Source organism: Phascolarctos cinereus, unplaced genomic scaffold, assembly GCF_003287225.1.
Source record: "Phascolarctos cinereus isolate Bilbo 61053 unplaced genomic scaffold, phaCin_HiC Scaffold_7;HRSCAF=346, whole genome shotgun sequence".
Lineage (NCBI taxonomy): Eukaryota > Metazoa > Chordata > Mammalia > Diprotodontia > Phascolarctidae > Phascolarctos > Phascolarctos cinereus.
This window is the reverse complement of record NW_027556180.1, coordinates 101,371,806-101,389,659: the sequence shown is the minus strand read 5'-3', so window position 1 is coordinate 101,389,659 and position 17,854 is coordinate 101,371,806. Positions and strand designations below refer to the sequence as shown.

The following is a 17,854-nucleotide window of genomic DNA, read 5'->3' as shown; positions in this document are numbered from 1 at the left end:
AACTTTCAGAGAATAATACTATATAGGCAGGTAAGTGACACAGTAGATAGAGTATTGGGTTTAGATTCAGGAAGACCTGAGTTTGAATTGCGGCCAGGAATGCTGTGTAACATTGGGCAAACCCTCAGTTTCAATTTCCTCATCTGCAAAGTGAGGATTAGTATGGCAGGACGGTTGTGAAGTGCTTTGCAAATCTTACAATACTATATTAATTGGTTATTATTATTTTTGCTAGCTATCATTGTTGGTTTTTAATTGTTGCTCTTAAATGAACATTTGAGTAAATATAATATTTTTTATTTCTAAAGGAAACTTTGATTTGATAGTTCCAAAATAATATATAACCAAAACCTAATAGCTGAACTATATCCTTGTTTGTTGTTTAGCTAATTGTGTTTAAGCATGCTTAACCCAGTATTTCTTTCCCTTTTATCTTATTCTTCTCTCTTAAAATTGAGAGGCATATATTGCTACTGAAAGAAATATTTCTAAAATTAATAATACAATTAATAATTTAATAATGTATGTAATTTACTCTGCTTTCAACTCAGAGAAAAGAATAAAAGTAAAAATAATTTTGTTGCATTGGAAAAAAATTCTGTCTCTGTGGCCTAATTAGATTCTCTGCCTCAAGTCTCTCTCCACTCCAATCCATTTTTCAGTTGGCTGTCAAAACAATTTTCCTAAAGCTTAGGTCTAACCCATACCATGTCATTTTCAATAATGTTGAATGGTGGGAGAGGATTCTGGGAAAGTGGTGGAGTATGTCAGAGAACTTTTGGCTCTCCAAATTTCCTTGACAAAAAAGACAGAACATTGCCTCAGCAGGAATATAGAGCAGAAGAAATAAACAAAAGTTAGGGTTAAGCAATTGTTTTCCCAAGACCTCAGGAAAGACCAGACCTCCTGGGGTGGGGTTCAGCCTGAGTGAAGAGCGAATATCTCAAACTGATTCTGCAAAATCCACAAACAACAAGCCCTGGGGACAGCTGGCTTAGGAGACAGCCTCAACCTTGGAAACTGTCATCTGATGGACAGTGTGGGGGTTATGATGGCTGAATAGGAGAAGATTGAAGGACTTTGCACTGTTGAGGGACACCAAGCATAATTGTGCTGACCAGATATGTCCCAGGCTGTGGCTGTGGGGAAAAGGAGCTAGCACATACCTGGTGAGTGCAGCAGTAGCTGCTGGCTGTGGGCATTTGCAGGAGAGCAGAGTCCCTGGTTTCAGTTCCAGGGCAGAGAAGACAACTGTAGTTTGCAGCCAGCTGAAGTACTACAGCGAGGACAGACACATTTGCAGAACAGTGTGGCTAGGGGCCATAGCTGGGGCATACAGGTGGAGAGGAGAGGCCAAGTTTGAGCCCTGGGAAAGAGCTCAGAAAATATAGCAGTAAGAAGGACCTGAGACTTGGGGTATCATTCCCCATAGCTCGGGATTATAACTTAATTATACTAACAGCTGCTAAAAACAAAATTAAGCAAACAAAAACCAAATCAGTAAGCAAAGAAGAAAGAACAACCATAGATAGCTACTGTTCAGAGGAAGATAATGGAGCAAAGAAAGGCACTCTTTGTTTCAGTGAGAAATGTCAAATGGTCCCAATCACAAAAAAGAGTTACTGGAGGAACTTAAAAAGTACTTTAAAAATCTAATAGGAAAGAATGAGGAAAAATAAGGGGGGAAAAAAGCAGTCCAAGAAAATCAAGAAAATTATCTTGAAATAGAGAATCAAAAACTTAAGGAAGAAAATAATTCCTTGAAAACCAGAATTGGGCAAAAGGAAGCTGATCACATTCTAAGAGACCAAGAAATAATAAAACAAAATCAAAAGAATGAAAAAATAGAAGAAAATTTGAAACATCTCATCAGAAAAACAACTGATCTGGAGTGCAGATTGAGAAGAAATAATCTAAGAATAGTCAGACTATCTGAAAATTATGATTAAAAAAATAGAATCTTGATCCCATTGAACCCCAATAAATTACAGAGTCTGTTATAAGAAAGAGACAAATGAAATTAGGGTGCATGTGTCACCATTTTAATTTCTCTCAAGCTGGCTTGACATACATTGCATTGGAGTTCAGTCTAAAACTGGGCCCCCCCAAGGGGGCCAGTTCAGAACTGGCTTGATTTGAGATTTGGGGGCACAGGGTTATATGCCCTTTGAAGAGTAGGTGTTCCCAAGGAGTGCCAATCAACCCTGATTGGTCAGTACACTATAGGTAGGCTATATTGAAATGAGGTCTTGAGTACGTGACTTAGGTGATTTAATCTTGGTCAACAGGGGCAGATATCACCCTCCATCTGGACAGAGGAAATACCACCCCCAGTTTTGGGCTATCTAGGGAGAAGAATCTGTCTTCACCTGAACCTGAGCAGAATAAATCAGTTAAGGCCTGGGTTGGATTTTGATTAGGATAAGCTTATTATCAGTAATGTCCTTGTGAAGAGGTTTTCAGAAGGTGGCTGGCTTGGGGGGAAGCGTTGAGAATTATTTTTCACAATACAATATTACAAGAAATTATCAAGGAAAATTGCCCTGAAGTTCTAGAATGAGAAGGCAAAGCAGAAATAGAAAAAGATCCACTCATCATTACCTAACAGAGACCCCAAGAGGAAAACATACTTGAATATCATAACCAATTTTCAGTACTCCCAGGTTAAGGAGAAAATATTGGAAGCAACAAGGAAAAAAAAACATCATGGAATTATAGTAAGGTTTACACCAGACTTAGCAGCTACTATGTTGAAGAGACCGTAGGTCTCAGAATATTATATTTAGTAAAGCAGAAGAGCTGGGCTAACTTACCCAGCAAAGGTAACTTATTCCTGAGTGGAAATAAAAGGGGTGGGGGAAGCATTTAATGAACTGAAAGACTTTGGGGTATTTGTGACAAAAACAGCAGGATTTAAGGGAAAAATAACATCCAGGAGATTAACATATTTAATTTATTTGATATTTAATTAACATAATTAATAGCTTAATATTTGATTACCATAAAATTAACATATAACATCCAGGAGAAATATTAGGTAATCATTAAAGACCAACTGTAAGGGACTCAATGAAGTCAAATTGTTTACTTGTCATACTTGAAAATATTATCAGTACTCTTATGACTTCATTATTTAGGTAGTTCTTGTTTTTTAAAGAATTGAGCTGGGGTGCATATGATATGTGTGTAGGGAGAAATAAAAAGGAGTAATTATCTCATACAAATGAGGCATAAAAGGAAATATTGATAAAGAAGAAGCTAGTAAGGGGAGGGTGGGTAGTGATGGAACCTTACTCTATTTTGGTTAAAGAGGGAACAACATATCTGTCTAGAAAGGTATAGAAGGTTTCTATATATAGAAAGAAATAAGAGGGCCAAGGGATAGGGTGTGGGGAGAGAATAAGGGAGGGACACTTGGAGGGATGGGTAGGTTAAGAATAGGAGGACAAGAGAGCGTGTAGAAGTGAAGCATTGGAGTGAGAAAGATTAGGGAAAATATAATGAGAAGGATAGTGAGGAAAAATAGGAAGAAGGAAAATACACAGTAAGTAATTATAGCTTAGAATGTGAATGAGATGAATTTACCTATAAAATGGAAACTGAAAGCAGATTGAAAATTTGAATTCAACAGTATTTTGCTTTCAGAAAACACTATAAAAATGAGAGATACACAAAAGATGAAATAAAGATCAGGCATTATGTAAAAAAAGCAGGGGTAATATTCATGATTTCAGACAAAATTAAAGTAAAATAGATTTAATCAAAAAAGAAAAATTGGGAAACTACACTGTTAGCAACATTATTTAATATTGTATTAAACCATTTAAAATAACTAGACAGTATAAAATACCTGAGAGTATACCTGCCAAAACAGACATAGGAACTATATGAACATAAACATAAAACACTTTCTTTACAAAAAAGTCAGATCTAAGTAATTGAAGTAATATTTGTTGTTCATGGGTAGACAGAGCCAATATAATTATTAAAATGGCAATTTTACTTTATTTATTTATTCAGTGCCATCCCAGTTAAGTTACTAAATTATCTGAGTTAGACAAAATGACAAATTCATATGGAAGAACAAAAGGTTAGGAACTTCAAAGAAACCAGGGGAAAAAGATGTCAAGGAAGCAGATTCAGCAGTATCAGACCTTAAACTATATTATAAGTGAGAGCATTGTTGAAGTATAAAATGTATGATTTTATTTTTTTATATTAAAGTTTTCTTGTATAAATAAAAACCTATGCAGCTAAGAATAGAAGGAACATAGGAAATTATAAAAACAAAACAAAACAAAACTTTTGTGGACAGTTTGTCAGGTAGGATGTGTTTGGGTTGGAATATTGCCATGATGTAGGAAATGATGAGCTGGTTGATTTAGAAAAACATGGGAAGACTTGGACTTATGAAGGAAGATGCTATCTACCTTCAAAGAAACATAATAAGTGGAAATAAGAATAGTACAGTCTTACATATATGTGTATGAGTGTATATGTATATATTTATAGATATCTATGTGTATATTAATGCTTAATTGTAGCCTTCTTTAAGGTAGGAGTGGGGAAGGGAGAGGAAAAAATATAAAGTAAAAAAAAGATAAAGTAAAAGATACGCAAAGAGAGAATAAAAGAAAACCTACAAGGAAGCAAAGAAGCTGTGCAGCTTTGAAAATAATATATAGTATTTAGTATATAGGTTTTCTTGAAATGAAAATTTGTTGTTTTATATTGAATACTCTCATGTTCTGCTGTGTACATGGCAGTGGGTTTTTTTTTCTTTTCTCATTTTGTATTTAAATTTAAAATAATAAAATTCACAAAAAAAATAGTATTCAGTGGCTCTCTCTTTCATTCATGATCAAACATTAATTTTTCCAGTTGGTATTTCAGATGTTTTATACCCGTGCACCTTCATCCATTTCTAATACTTTACTCCTTTACTGGAACTTTACAGTCTAGCTATACTGGGCTTCTTGTAGTTCATCCCATACAACACTCCATTCTGTCTGTCATCCATACGTAGAATGTTTTCCCTCATCACTTAAACCATGTAGTTTCCCTGGCTTCCTTCAAAATTCAGCTCAGATCTCACCTTCTTCAAGAGGTGCCCAGTGCCTCTAGCTACTTTAGCGTTCCCTTCTACCATGTACTCTATATATTTTGTACTCTATATATTCATGTACTCTATATATTTTCTATCTACCTAGTTATTTACATGTTGTTTTCCCCATTAGAATGTGAGCTTTTTGAAGACAAGCATAGTTTTTGCCTTTGTTTATTTCTTGAAATTAACATTGTACCTGATACATTGCAAGTACTGGATAAATGCTTGTTAACTTACTGTCCTCTGTGTTCTTTAAAGTACTGTATTTTAGTCATACCCAATAATATCAAGTACCACAGTAGGTCAGATTCTTAAACAACTTCTAATTTTCATGTAAGATTATATGGAATCAAATAAGAATGTTCCTACACATTTTTCTTCAAAGGTTGTATGATTATATAAATTACATAAAATTGTATAACTTACCAAAGTATAGTTCTATTAGTCCTTTACTGTACTGTGGATTTTTAAAATATGTATAATACTAAGAAAAATATTATCTTCCTTTAGTTTTAGAATTATGATATCTGTACTATTTCCTTCATATTTAAGCAGTCTTTATGGAAATCAATTTATGAGGCTCTTGTTACTTTAAGAATGAATGTAGAATTTCTTTATAAACTGTTTTTGGAATAATGAACAACATTTCTAAGTGGATATTTACCAAAAGGTTAGTGTTTAATCATATACAGTTTAATTCAAGTATTTGTAAGTTTCAATGGCCCTTTTTTCCCCCCTTAAACACTGAACCAACTGAACCCTAAAGGTGTAGATAGAAGAGATACATAGTTTATGCTTACAGTTACCTTAAATATAAAGAACATTGTATTACTTTCTTTAACGTTAAATTTCCAAAATGCCTAATGTTTAAAATCTTTATTATGACACAGCAATTAAAAGTGTGTTGCTTCTTGTGACACTGTTTTCCAAATGCCTGGTTTTCCCAGTAATTCAAGAGAGATCAAAGATTAATCAATCCATAGTCCAAATACACCACTTTAAAATGGATTAAAAATGCTCTTAGAAAAAAAGGTAGCAAGAATGGTTGGGGGAAGAAGCACTAACAGATCTTAAAGTCTAAACAGTAATGCCCCCTAAAAAAGTGTAATATAAATTAGAAAAAAATTATAAATGAAGTCATTACATAATGGTGAAAGGGGAAAAAAAACACAAATATGTAAAAATTCCCAACTGATATTCAGAATAAAATTGGTAGATATTCATTAAAAAAGGTGACTAATATTGCAAAGTGAAACAAACAAAATATAATTGCACTGGGAAACCTCAACATTCTGTTATCAGATTGTAACAAGTAGAAGAAGATATTAATAATAAGGAAATCATAGATTTCAGCTGATTATTTAACATATTTGAACAATCAAATATCAAATGAAAACCAAATAAGAGAAAAAGGGAATGAATACATATTCTTTTTAAGTGCACATGAAATGCTTATATCATAGAGAATCTGCATAAATTCAAAGGAGCAGAATATATGGATATAGTCTGATGTGCATGCTAACTATCATGGGATTCTGAGAAGCAGTGATTAGTATCCTATAAAGTAAAATTCATCAAGGGAAGTCAGCCCATGAACAATAAAGACATAAAGGGAAATAATTTGAATAAGGTAGGAAAAAAAAGAATTTTTTTAGGAGAGGCCATTGTAAATGCACAAGGAGCTCCTTTTCAAATTTAGATATTTAATTTTTTTTTTTGTAAAAAATATAAGCAAGTCTAGGTAACAAGAAATGAATAAATATAAGAAGATGGCAGTCTCTTATAAAAGTGTCAAGAATTCCAAAAGTTAGAATAATCTTTCATGGAACTCTAAGGACATGAAAAAAATGAGCTTTTTGTTCATATTTATTTATTTTGGGGAAAAATGGGTCACAGAAGGACTGGGACCTTTGCTAGGTATGGCTGGTATGATGATATCTGACAACAATAACAGCAGAACAGTTCAATTCCTTTTTCTCTCTGCAAAAGGTAATGACCTTTTGGTGGAAATGACAGAACAAAAATGACTAACAAGAAATTCATATCCAATCTAAGGAAGGAGATAATAAGAGAGCACCAGTAGCATTATTTGGCAACTGTTTGGAATTATGGGATGAGGGAGACTGAGAAGTTTGAAAATAATAATTAGAGTGGGAATATGGGTTATTGTAAGTATGATGATATCCTTCATGGAAGTTAATGAAATCTGAAAGGAGGACTGGGATTGGAGGAAAAAAAGATGATGCTGTTTTGAACATTTTTGCATTTGAGATGTCTCCGTGGCAGCTATTTGAAATGTGCATTAAGCAGTTGATAATGTAGGCCTTTCAGTTTGGTAGATACAGTTGGAGGTCACGTGCACAGAGCTGATAATTAAATCTGTGGAAACAATGAGTTCACCAAGCAGGCTGAAGCCTTGCAGTATACCCATAGTCAGACAGCAATGTTGTGGCTGATGCTCCAGCAAGAGCAGCTGTGATGGAGCAGACACGTAGGAAAAGCAAATTAAAAGTCATACAAGAAAAAAAAACCCATAAAAGAGTAGAATGTATAGAGTAAAAACACAGTCAAATGCTAAAAAGTGGTCAAGAATAATAAGATTTGAGAAAAGGTCATCACATTTGCCAATTAGGTGATCATTGTTAACTATGGGGGGAAAACCCACTTTATACTGCCGTCCCTGCTTGCTACCATGCTGTATTGTATTTCTTATGCCCTACTCAGCTTAACTCCTTGAGAAAACTACAGTTGATGCCTCTACTTCCTTTCCTCTCATTTTATTCTAACCCTTCTGCATTTTGGCTTCTGATCTCATACTTTGACTGAAGCTGTTCTCTCCAAAGTCACCAATGATCTTTTAATTCACAAATCTAATATTTTTTTTTCTCAGTCCTCATCTTTCTTGACCCTTTTTTAGCCTTTAATATAGCCCATCATCCTCTTATCCTAAATATTGTCCCATCTTGAAGCTTTCATGACACTATTCTCTCTTGATTTTTCCTACTGCTAGTTCGATCACTCCTTATCAGTCTCCGTTGTTCATTTTCCTGTGATCCAATCTTAACATTTCCTACCCACCTTTTGAAAAACCTGAGCTAGGCATCCTATAAGCATCTCAAACTGAACATGTCTGAAACAGGACTCATTATCTTTCTTCCAATCTTCCAAACTTCCCTTTTAATGTGTAGGGTACCATTGTCTTCCCTGTCACCCAGGCTCACTCATAATTTTGTTGTTATCCTTGATAATATCTCTCACACTTACTCCATATGTCCACTTTATAGCCAAATTCTATCTTCCGTATGTTAACCATCTTTCATATATATATCCCTTCATTTCTACTGACACAACTGTCATCTTGTGCAGGCCCTCATCAGCTTATGCCTAGGCAATTGCGATAGCCTCCTGGCTAGTCCCCTACCTTAAATCTCTTCCCACAATAATCCATCCTCCATATAACTGCCAAAATGGTTTTCTTAAAATGCAGTACTGACTCTATTCAGTAAACTCCGGTAGCTCCCTTACTGCCTCCAAAATCAAATATAAAATTCTCTTTTTGGTTTTTAAAGACCTTCACAACTTTGCCACTTCCTGTCTTTTCAGTATTCCTACACTTTACTCATTTCCATATACTGTACTATCTAGTAACACCTCATTTCTAGCCATTCCTTGCAAAACAAAAACTTGGTGCCTTTTACTGTGTGTTCCCCATGCTTATAGTGTCTCTCTCATATCTACTTGTTAGCTTCCTTGACTACCTTCAAGACTCAGCTCAAATCCTATCTTTGCAGGAAGCCCTTCCCATTCTCTGTGTGCTTCTCCCCTACTGCTATTATATTTCTTGTATGAATGTAGTTATTTGCTTCTTTGCTCCCCCATTAGAATAAAGACAAAGACTATATTTTTATCACTCTTTGTATTCCCAGCACTTAGCACTGTGCCTATCACGTAGTAAGTGCTTAATATGTTTGGTGACTAAGTAGAGCAAGTAGCTTCCATTGACTAATAATGTAAGAAGCCTGGTTCCAAAAGTGATTGAAAAGTGAGAAAATGAAGAAGAAATTGAGGCAATGAAGAAAGGTAACTTTCTAGGATGTGGCTAAGAAAAGGAGGCAACAAATAGAACAGTAGTTTGAGGATATTAAACTCTAATAAGGATTTTTTAACGATGGGGAAAACTTTGTTACTTTTGTAAATATTAAAGAAAGAATCAGTAGATGAGAGATTAAAAACTTGAAAGAAATAAGAGGGCATCATCTCTATTGATGATAGCATTTTCTTTTCTACTTTGATTAGCTTGGAAAATAACGTTTTTCCCCCTTTAAACACAGCAGCATTTGAAGTATGGCATTTTTCATGTTAATATTTCCTAAATTCCTTCTAACATTTTAAAAGGGATCATTACATTGTTACATGGAACTATATATACTCTTATGGATCTTATAATTAAATGATTAATCTTCAATAACCTTTATCATTTTTCCTATCTTACCATATGTATAGATACATGTACTTATTCTTATTTTACTATGACTGTTGTTACACATACTATATCTTCTAGAACATTGTACTTTTTAGCTAATGTGATTTCCATGATGCTGAGATCTTTAATATACCATATTTTAGTCTCTGCAGAAAACCTGGAGAAGAACTTGAAGCAGATGGGAAGGCAACTTCAGCAGCTTGAGAAGGATTTGGATTCCTTTCCTTCCCCTGAGGACAAGCATGACAAGTTTCTAACAAAGATGTCCATATCCTTTTGACAGTTATATAACTTAAAAGACATCAGTCAGCTAGTATGAAGATTTATTTAGAGTTTCAAATTTATTTATATGACCTGTATGCAAATTTCAGCATTTGTATTTTGTAAGTTTTCACCTTTTCATTACCATAAAGTAATTGATCAGATATTCAAAGCCATTAGAGTGCAAGTTTAGTTTTTAAGGGCAATATACAGATTTATGTCTCATGATGTCTTTACTTTCCTATACTGGCTTGGGAAATACTCTTTCTCAGTTTTTCTACTTTAATATGTCCTTTCTTTCTGTCTTGGCCTCTAATACTATTATGAATTAAAATAACATCCAAATCATGTTTATTAAATATGAATATAAAAACTTGTTATGATTTACTGTACTGTTGGAATGTTTTAGGAATGAAAAAAAAAGCCATGGGGCCTTATATGTCCTCTTGATGATAGGAGTTAGGATCAAGATACTGTAAATCTCTTCTTATTCATGGGAAAATTCAGATTATATTTTTTCATAAATGCTTTTCAATTTTCAGTTCTGTCAGTGGTTTCCATCAAAATTCCTACTTTGACAAGCATTTTCAGTCGCCTAAGTGAGACTTTTAAAAAACCACTTGAACAAAATAAAAAAAAACCACCTTCATCTTATATGCTTACATTCTTGCTATAAATCAGAGAGTTCCTTTCAGTTAAATTTTTCTTGGTTATCATTAACTTTGTATATTAATATGGTGAGAATTAAACTAATTCTAAAACTAATATTGAGTTACTTTGTAAGGAGTGCTGTGAAAATGGACTGATATATTACCTTTTATGCTATAGTAGGGTATTATTTCTCTATAATATCAAAATTCCACATAGACTTCTGAATTCTTTATGAAAGCCTTCTTTAGAAATTGAGCTTTTATAAACACATCTTTATACCTTTTTTTAAACTGAGGCAGTTAAAAAGAAATACGTAATTTCTCTCTTTGACCCTCCACCCATAACAGCTTCCAACAAATTATAAAATCACAATGTGGTTTGTCATTTTAATTGTGAAATGAGTTTGGTTTCGTCTTCTTCACTGGCCCTTTCCCACAGTATTATAGAAATGTATTCCTAAAATACTGAAATCTAATGAATATGTTTTTTTTCAACAGCATCTTCTGTGCTCTAGGTTCATATGAGATAGGGTTCCCTTACTATGATAAAACTGTAAGCATATTGTCACAATAGTTGGTTTTTTGACTGAAGATATCAAAGTTATACATTTACAAAATTTACAAAATTACATTTACAAAAGATATTTTTGTGTTGCATACTGATGTTTTATAAGTTATGCATTCTGTATGCTGCTTACACTTTATTTGGCATTAGGGTAAGGTTATATTTGTAACAGACATGCCAGCATAATGTCATTAATGATTTTCATTTAAATTGTATTATCATGTTTAAATATTCATCTAAAACATTTAGCTATTATTTTAATCATTAACTACAGCCATCTGAAGTAGTTACATTCACCTGTTATTTCTCCCTGTGGGCAGGCAGCAATTTAGAAATGGTAGACTTGCATGTGGCTTTTGGTAATGCTTTGTGAGTACATTAATTAAAAAGCCCCAATTTCAGGAAAACAGGAGCTGTAATAAATTTCTAAACAGCAGAAGTTTGATGTAAAAGTTGGTGAATCCTACTTGTCACAATGAAGTCTGGACCTATCCATACTTGTATTAATATGACGTGGGAAGCTTTGAATGATGTTAGTGTCTTGAAAGGCATGCAGCTCATAAAAAGCAACCAGCATGCAATCAGAACAGGAAGGGTAGTGCTTTGCTGGAAACAGTTTTTCATTCTGAGTACAATTATACTTCATGGACAAGCAAGTGACTACATCCTGTCGCTAAATATCCCAACCTCGAAGCTTCTAATGAACTGATTAGCATTCTTGTATCTTTTGGAAGTCAGATATGTGAGCAGTTGGTGCACTTTCATATTGACAAAGCTTGTAATCATAAATATTCTTTGCAGACTTCAGATTGCTCTAGTTTGCTATTCATCTTAGTTCGGGCAAACTAGTCTAAAAGCAATTAAATCTATATTTACTGAAAAGCCTTGTTTACTTTTGGAATGTCAAAAAAGTGAGACTTAGAATATTAAATACATTTGTGTAGATCATACCAGAGTGGCAAATTGTATGATTTTCTTAGATCTTGTAAATGAAAGAATTAGGGGACCATAAAAAATACTTTAAATAAACATGTATTTAGCCGAAGTTCAGTTAATTAACTCTCATACTTTCTGTTACTGTTTAAGTTTAAGTATATTGTTAAGTATAGTATATATCAGATGTATGATTTGAGAAAGAATGTGTTGATAGTCAGAATTATGAAGGCAGTAGTTTACATAATTAGTGTAGTAAAATTACAACAATTTCTTAAATTTACATGTAGTTTAATTGATTTTCTTCTAGAAAACTAGTAAGTATTCCATTAGCTATAACTTGTTAATATTTTTTTGGAAAAATAGTTTGAAATTTTGACATGAAGATATTTTCCTCTTTGGAATTTATAGTATGAAATTTCTTTAGTGATTTTTTTTAAACTGTAGAATTGTGAAATGTACCTTTCTAGCGTCATGTTTGCTTTGTAGCACTTTTTTCCCACCAAAGAAACTATTCATTTAACTTCTCTCCACCCCACCCCCCAAAAAAACCAACATCTAGACTCTAGTCTGGAATTATTGCATTATATCAGCTTAGAGAGTTGCTTTCATCATATATTGGATTCTACAATGATATTTGTATAACTGTGTCATGTTGATCGTATTGAGAGATGTGATCAGAACAATTTACCATTAAATGTTTGCAGGTAAAACTCTAGTATGTAAGAAATATTTGGCTATTGTGTCCATCTTCTTTGTATGGATTGCAGTAGTTTCACAGAATTATTTTGTATTAGGACATATAGGAGAAGGGAGAAATGCACCTATATTTGCTAGTCTTAAAATTCTATGTCATTTCTTCAGTGTCCATATTTTGACATCTAAGCTGTATTTTTTTGCCTCTGATTTGAAATTTCCTTTTATTTTCTTAGCCAAAGCCCTGAAGAGTTCTGCAGTACAGTTGAAATTTTTCTTTTCCTTAATAGTAACACTACATTTTCCATCTAAAAAAAAATTAATAAATAAATAGGAGTCATCTTTGACCATTCCCATTCCTTGACTAGAACCAAAGGCCTATTTACAGTTTAATTGACGTAGAAGGAAGAACTGGGGCTATGATTTCATTGACATACACATTTCTCTCTACCAAGGCAGGTGTACACCTTTGCAACATATAGCATTACAGAGTTGACTGAAATACTGAAAGGTTAATATGTCATATAGCCAGTTGGTATCACAGGTGGTACCTGAACTCAAGCCCTTCTGGCTTTGACTTGGCTGTGAATCCAGCTTAATAGCTATGGTTGAAATACTTATTTTCTTTATGCCTCATGTTCCTCCTTATGGAAGTGAAGGTTCTAACAATAACAACAACAATAATAATAATAAATAAAACTTTCTTCAGAAAAGAAAATAAATGGATCGTATTCTGAAACGAATATCTTGTGTATAGCTATTTTTTAGCAGATAAATGTTATGAGATGCAGCGTGATATAGTGGAAAGTGGTCCAGCCTCAAAACCAGCGTGTAAGGTTTGTTTGAAATGTACTGTGTGACCCTGGGCAAATTCTGAGCAACTCTCTTAATGCTCCAACTTACAGAGAATGTACAGATCTCTACTGGTAGAGGGAAGGTACACATTTGGGAGTTCCTTTTACCAGTAAAATTGTAGGCCCGTTCTTCATCCTCATACAGATCATATACTTTTGTTCTAAGGTAGAAGAATTTACATAAAAGTACCAGTTCATTTTTTTCTAGAGATTCAGTATGAGATATACATTTCTATCCATGGCTGGTGGATTTTGTTGTTGTTTCCTGCAACTCTTTTTTTTTTATAGGGAGAGATGTTGGAGAGGTAACAGGTGGGGGGGAGGTCATTTGATGGTGATGATAAATGCCTCCTAAAAAATAGCATCAATACAAAGTTTTAAGTGTACAGCTGAAAACAAAAAAGGTATAGAAAGATACACGGAGTACTTTTGTTGCTACTTTATTTCATTCATATATCTGTGTGTGTGTATATATGCATATAGATGTATGTGTGTGTGTATACATGCATATATACTTGAAAAACAAGTTGTACATAAGGATTCAGTTACTTATACAGTTCTCATTCTTGTTCTCTATATGATAAAATGTATATGTTTGTTGATGATTAAGTTCCACCAAAAAGGTTTAAGTGTTTGACAAATAGTCTGAAATGTTGGGGGAGAAAAGCCTAACTGAATAAACACTTATTAAACATTCTAAAAAATAGCATTCTATGTACCAGAGATACAAATATGAAAAAAGATACACTTTCTTACGTGGTGAGGGGGTGTAAGTAACCCCTACTCTCAACAACTTTACAGAACAGCAACAGAATCTTAATTACATGAGAAATTAATTCATATAAGACAATAATTCAGAGAATGTTGCTAGATAATCCAAAGTAGTACTACAGAGAATGAGTAGAAGGAGTGATCATTGTGATCTCCCCCTTCATGAGAAAAGAGAGGGTTTATAAAATTTTGTAAGGCTCCAAGTAGGAGATTATGAGTTTCATTTTAGCCATGATGAACTTTAAATGATGAAGCAACATTCAGGTTGAAATATGAAAGCATTTGGAGATGTGAGATTGACAATTTGGGACTAAAGAGGTGAACTGCTCTCTAAACTGAGTAAGCATTATTCATTTTATAATTTAAAAAACCTATAAGTTCCTTTAAAAATTCTCCTAATATATTTAAAACTTGGCTTAATTTATAAAATTTTTATTTTTACACAAATTTCATGTATGTTGTTATTTTCTGAAACAAAAAGGTAGTATATCTGTCTTACAATCAGTTTACTTTTAAAAAGAAAAGAATATCAATAATGACTTGATTTCTTATTTAATAGAAATAAAATATTACAATAAACAATGCTTATCTAAAATTAGTTTCAAGTATTTTATTCTGATGGATTCTTATAAATCAGAGAAAAAGAGCTTTATTAAGTTGAAAGGAGCCAAACAGTTGATATTTTGATATATATTTTGATATACAGATTGAAAAATCTAGTAACAGATCAAAAGATTTGCACCATCACAACAATGTCATTTATGAAACTAGATGCCAGTCTAGTTTCAAAATAATGTCAACTAGAACTCAGGCATTGTTAGCCCATTTCTTGTTCTAATAGACTGCACGTATCATCAACTAGAGGAAAAGGAAAGTTTAGTTTCAGCTGCAAATTTATGAATGAAACCATGTCTTTTAGCTCCATTAATCATAAGGCCAATAGGTTAAATTGAGATTGCTGACTGCCTAAATGTAGACAACTGCGTTTTGAGGCCACAATTTCTAATTATTTTTTGAACGCTGTCTAGGTTCAGAATTTTTTAATAACTCCTCTTTATTTTAGACAGTTTTGTGTCAATGTCATGTTTTTAAATGAAGTTTGATTATATAGATAGTTTCTTGATATGCTATTATTTTGATTTATCCCAATTTGCTATATCCCAATTGACTGGACTTTTTTTTGTTTAATTTGTGTTTTTTCATGATGGAATGAGAATGTAAAAAACTATTCTCACAAGATCTTCAGTAGTTCCATTTGGGGATAATTAATTTTTTGTTACACACTCTAAACTCCTGCTTAATTTCAGTTGTCTTTAATATATGTAGGTAATCAGATATTTGTTGTTATAGCACTTTAAAAGAAGTATATCACAATATGCCATTCTATCTAATTTTTAATTGGTTAGGCAAAAATTTTTAAAAAATCAATAAGTTTAGTACAAATGTTCCATTTTGCAAATGCCTTTAAAATGAGAAACAAAAACAATAGAAAAAAAAGATCAACAAACTGAAAAATTGTTACCTTTTAAAATATTTGGCATTAGAATCTCATATCAAAATGCATTAGCAAATAACCTTGTCTCAAAATTTTCTGATATTTGTTCGCAGTGGTTCCCAATACTGTATGACTGTCATATTCACATTAAATTAGTTTTCTAAATTCTAAATCTTAGCCTACTTTCGCTGTTGTCAGACGTGTGAAAGGACATTTGCCTGTTATAAACATCAAGAAATAACCCAACCTCAAGATTTAAAGAAAATGGTCTTATACTAGATATAGTTAGTTTGTATATAGAACTTACCACTAACAAAGCTAGTAGTGTTGGGTGATTGGTTCATATCACCCCTACAGTTATTGCTATTTGCAGTCACAAAGCTACTGAGGTTGAGGATATACAAAAGTAGTCTTATTAATTAATTTAATTTCACAAGCATATTTCCTAGATGCTTAAGTTGTACGGCCTTTTGTTTAATCCTGAACTGTTCTTTTACTATAACAAAAGAGAACTTCAAATCTGTTAGCTAAAAAATATCAGAATAGATTAACTGAAACTAAATCAGGTCTGAAGATCTTCAAATGGGGACAGAGTTTTGCCTTATGAAGTAATAATTCTTTTCCACCAAGTCTATACTTTTTTCTTGTCTCACCAGGAAGCTTTCATTCCATGACTTTTTTTTCAGTCTTTGCCTCTTAAATTGTCCATGTAGATGAGCCTTGCTACCACTGTAATCATGAGTAGTTAGAATATACCTCAGTCCTGTGATCAGAGCTGTGAAGTATTTCTATTATACTTAACTTAGTATCTCTTTGATTAAACCTACTCATATATTTTATACCCATGAATTTTTAACTTTCACATGTAAAATATGTTTTTTTACAGCAGGTGAGCAATAAATAACCACTGTGTTTTTTTAGATAGCATAAAGTGGCCTTATAATTAGATCCGTGCAATGTTAATATCTTTCAAGTAAGACAGTTCTTGAGATCGATTTCTTCTGTTCTCAAATCTGTTATTTTATTAAATTAATTTTTTAATTTAAAAAAACTACTTTCCCCAAATAAGGTTTTATTTTTTTAAAAAGATCAGAACCCTAGTAACAAAGTCAAAAAACTAATGTCTCTTTGTCTGTCTATCTATCTCTACCTACACCTCAAGGCTATCACTTCTCTCTCCAGGGTGTGTATAGCATATGCTTCTTCATAGGTCTTCAGGTTTAATGGTTGGTTTCATCAGTTTTTAAATCTTTCCAGGTTTTTGTCTTTACAATGTTGTTATTGAATAAACTTTTCCATTTCTGCTTACTTCACTCTACATCAGTTCATGCAAGTTTTCCCAGGGTTTTCTGCAATCATACTTTTTGTAATTTCTTATAACATGATAGATTCTGTTGTACTCATACATGGTAATTTGTTTAATCATTTCCAAGTTGAGGGACAATCCTCTTAGTTTCCAGTTATTTACCACCATTTAAAAAAAAGTGTCTGACAGTATTTTGGTACAATTGATCTCTTTTCATATTTCTTTGAGGTATAAACCTCAATGTAGTATTGTTGGTCTGCAATTTAATAATTGTGTGCATGTTTCCAAATTAATTTCCAGAATTGCTGAACCAATTAATAGTTCTATCAACAGTGCATTAATATCCTTGTTTTCCTACAGCTTCTTCAACATTTGTTGTTCTCCTTTTTTGTCACTATTCCGGTTTAATGAGTATGTTTTTGCAGGGTTGTCTTTCTTCTATGAATGAATTGATTTGGAACATTGTTTCATATGGATAATGATAATTTTGATTTCTTCCTTAGAGGACTGCCTGTTCATATCTTTTGACTATATATTGGGGAATGCCTCTTACTGTTATAAATTTGAATATAATGTTTAAGAGAGAATATAAATTCTCTCTACATGGTGTCCTATAAGTCTCAGTGCAATTTTAAGCTTTAATTACCTTAATATGCTTAAAATTGTGCTAACTTGTTTATAATATCTTGCTTTATATCTAAGAAATGTATCCCTTTGGAACTTATCGTATATG

The 17,854-nt window shown here is 32.9% G+C and overlaps 1 protein-coding gene across 1 annotated transcript in view; it reads left to right on the top strand.

The window, feature by feature from the left end:
* DIAPH3 (diaphanous related formin 3) overlaps positions 1-17,854 on the top strand; it is a 447,621-nt gene that overhangs the window by 250,462 nt on the left and 179,305 nt on the right. Inside the window, exon 23 of the mRNA XM_021006402.2 lies at positions 9,734-9,858. Coding sequence (XP_020862061.1) covers positions 9,734-9,858 — 125 coding nt within the window. The remainder of the gene's footprint in view (positions 1-9,733; positions 9,859-17,854) is intronic.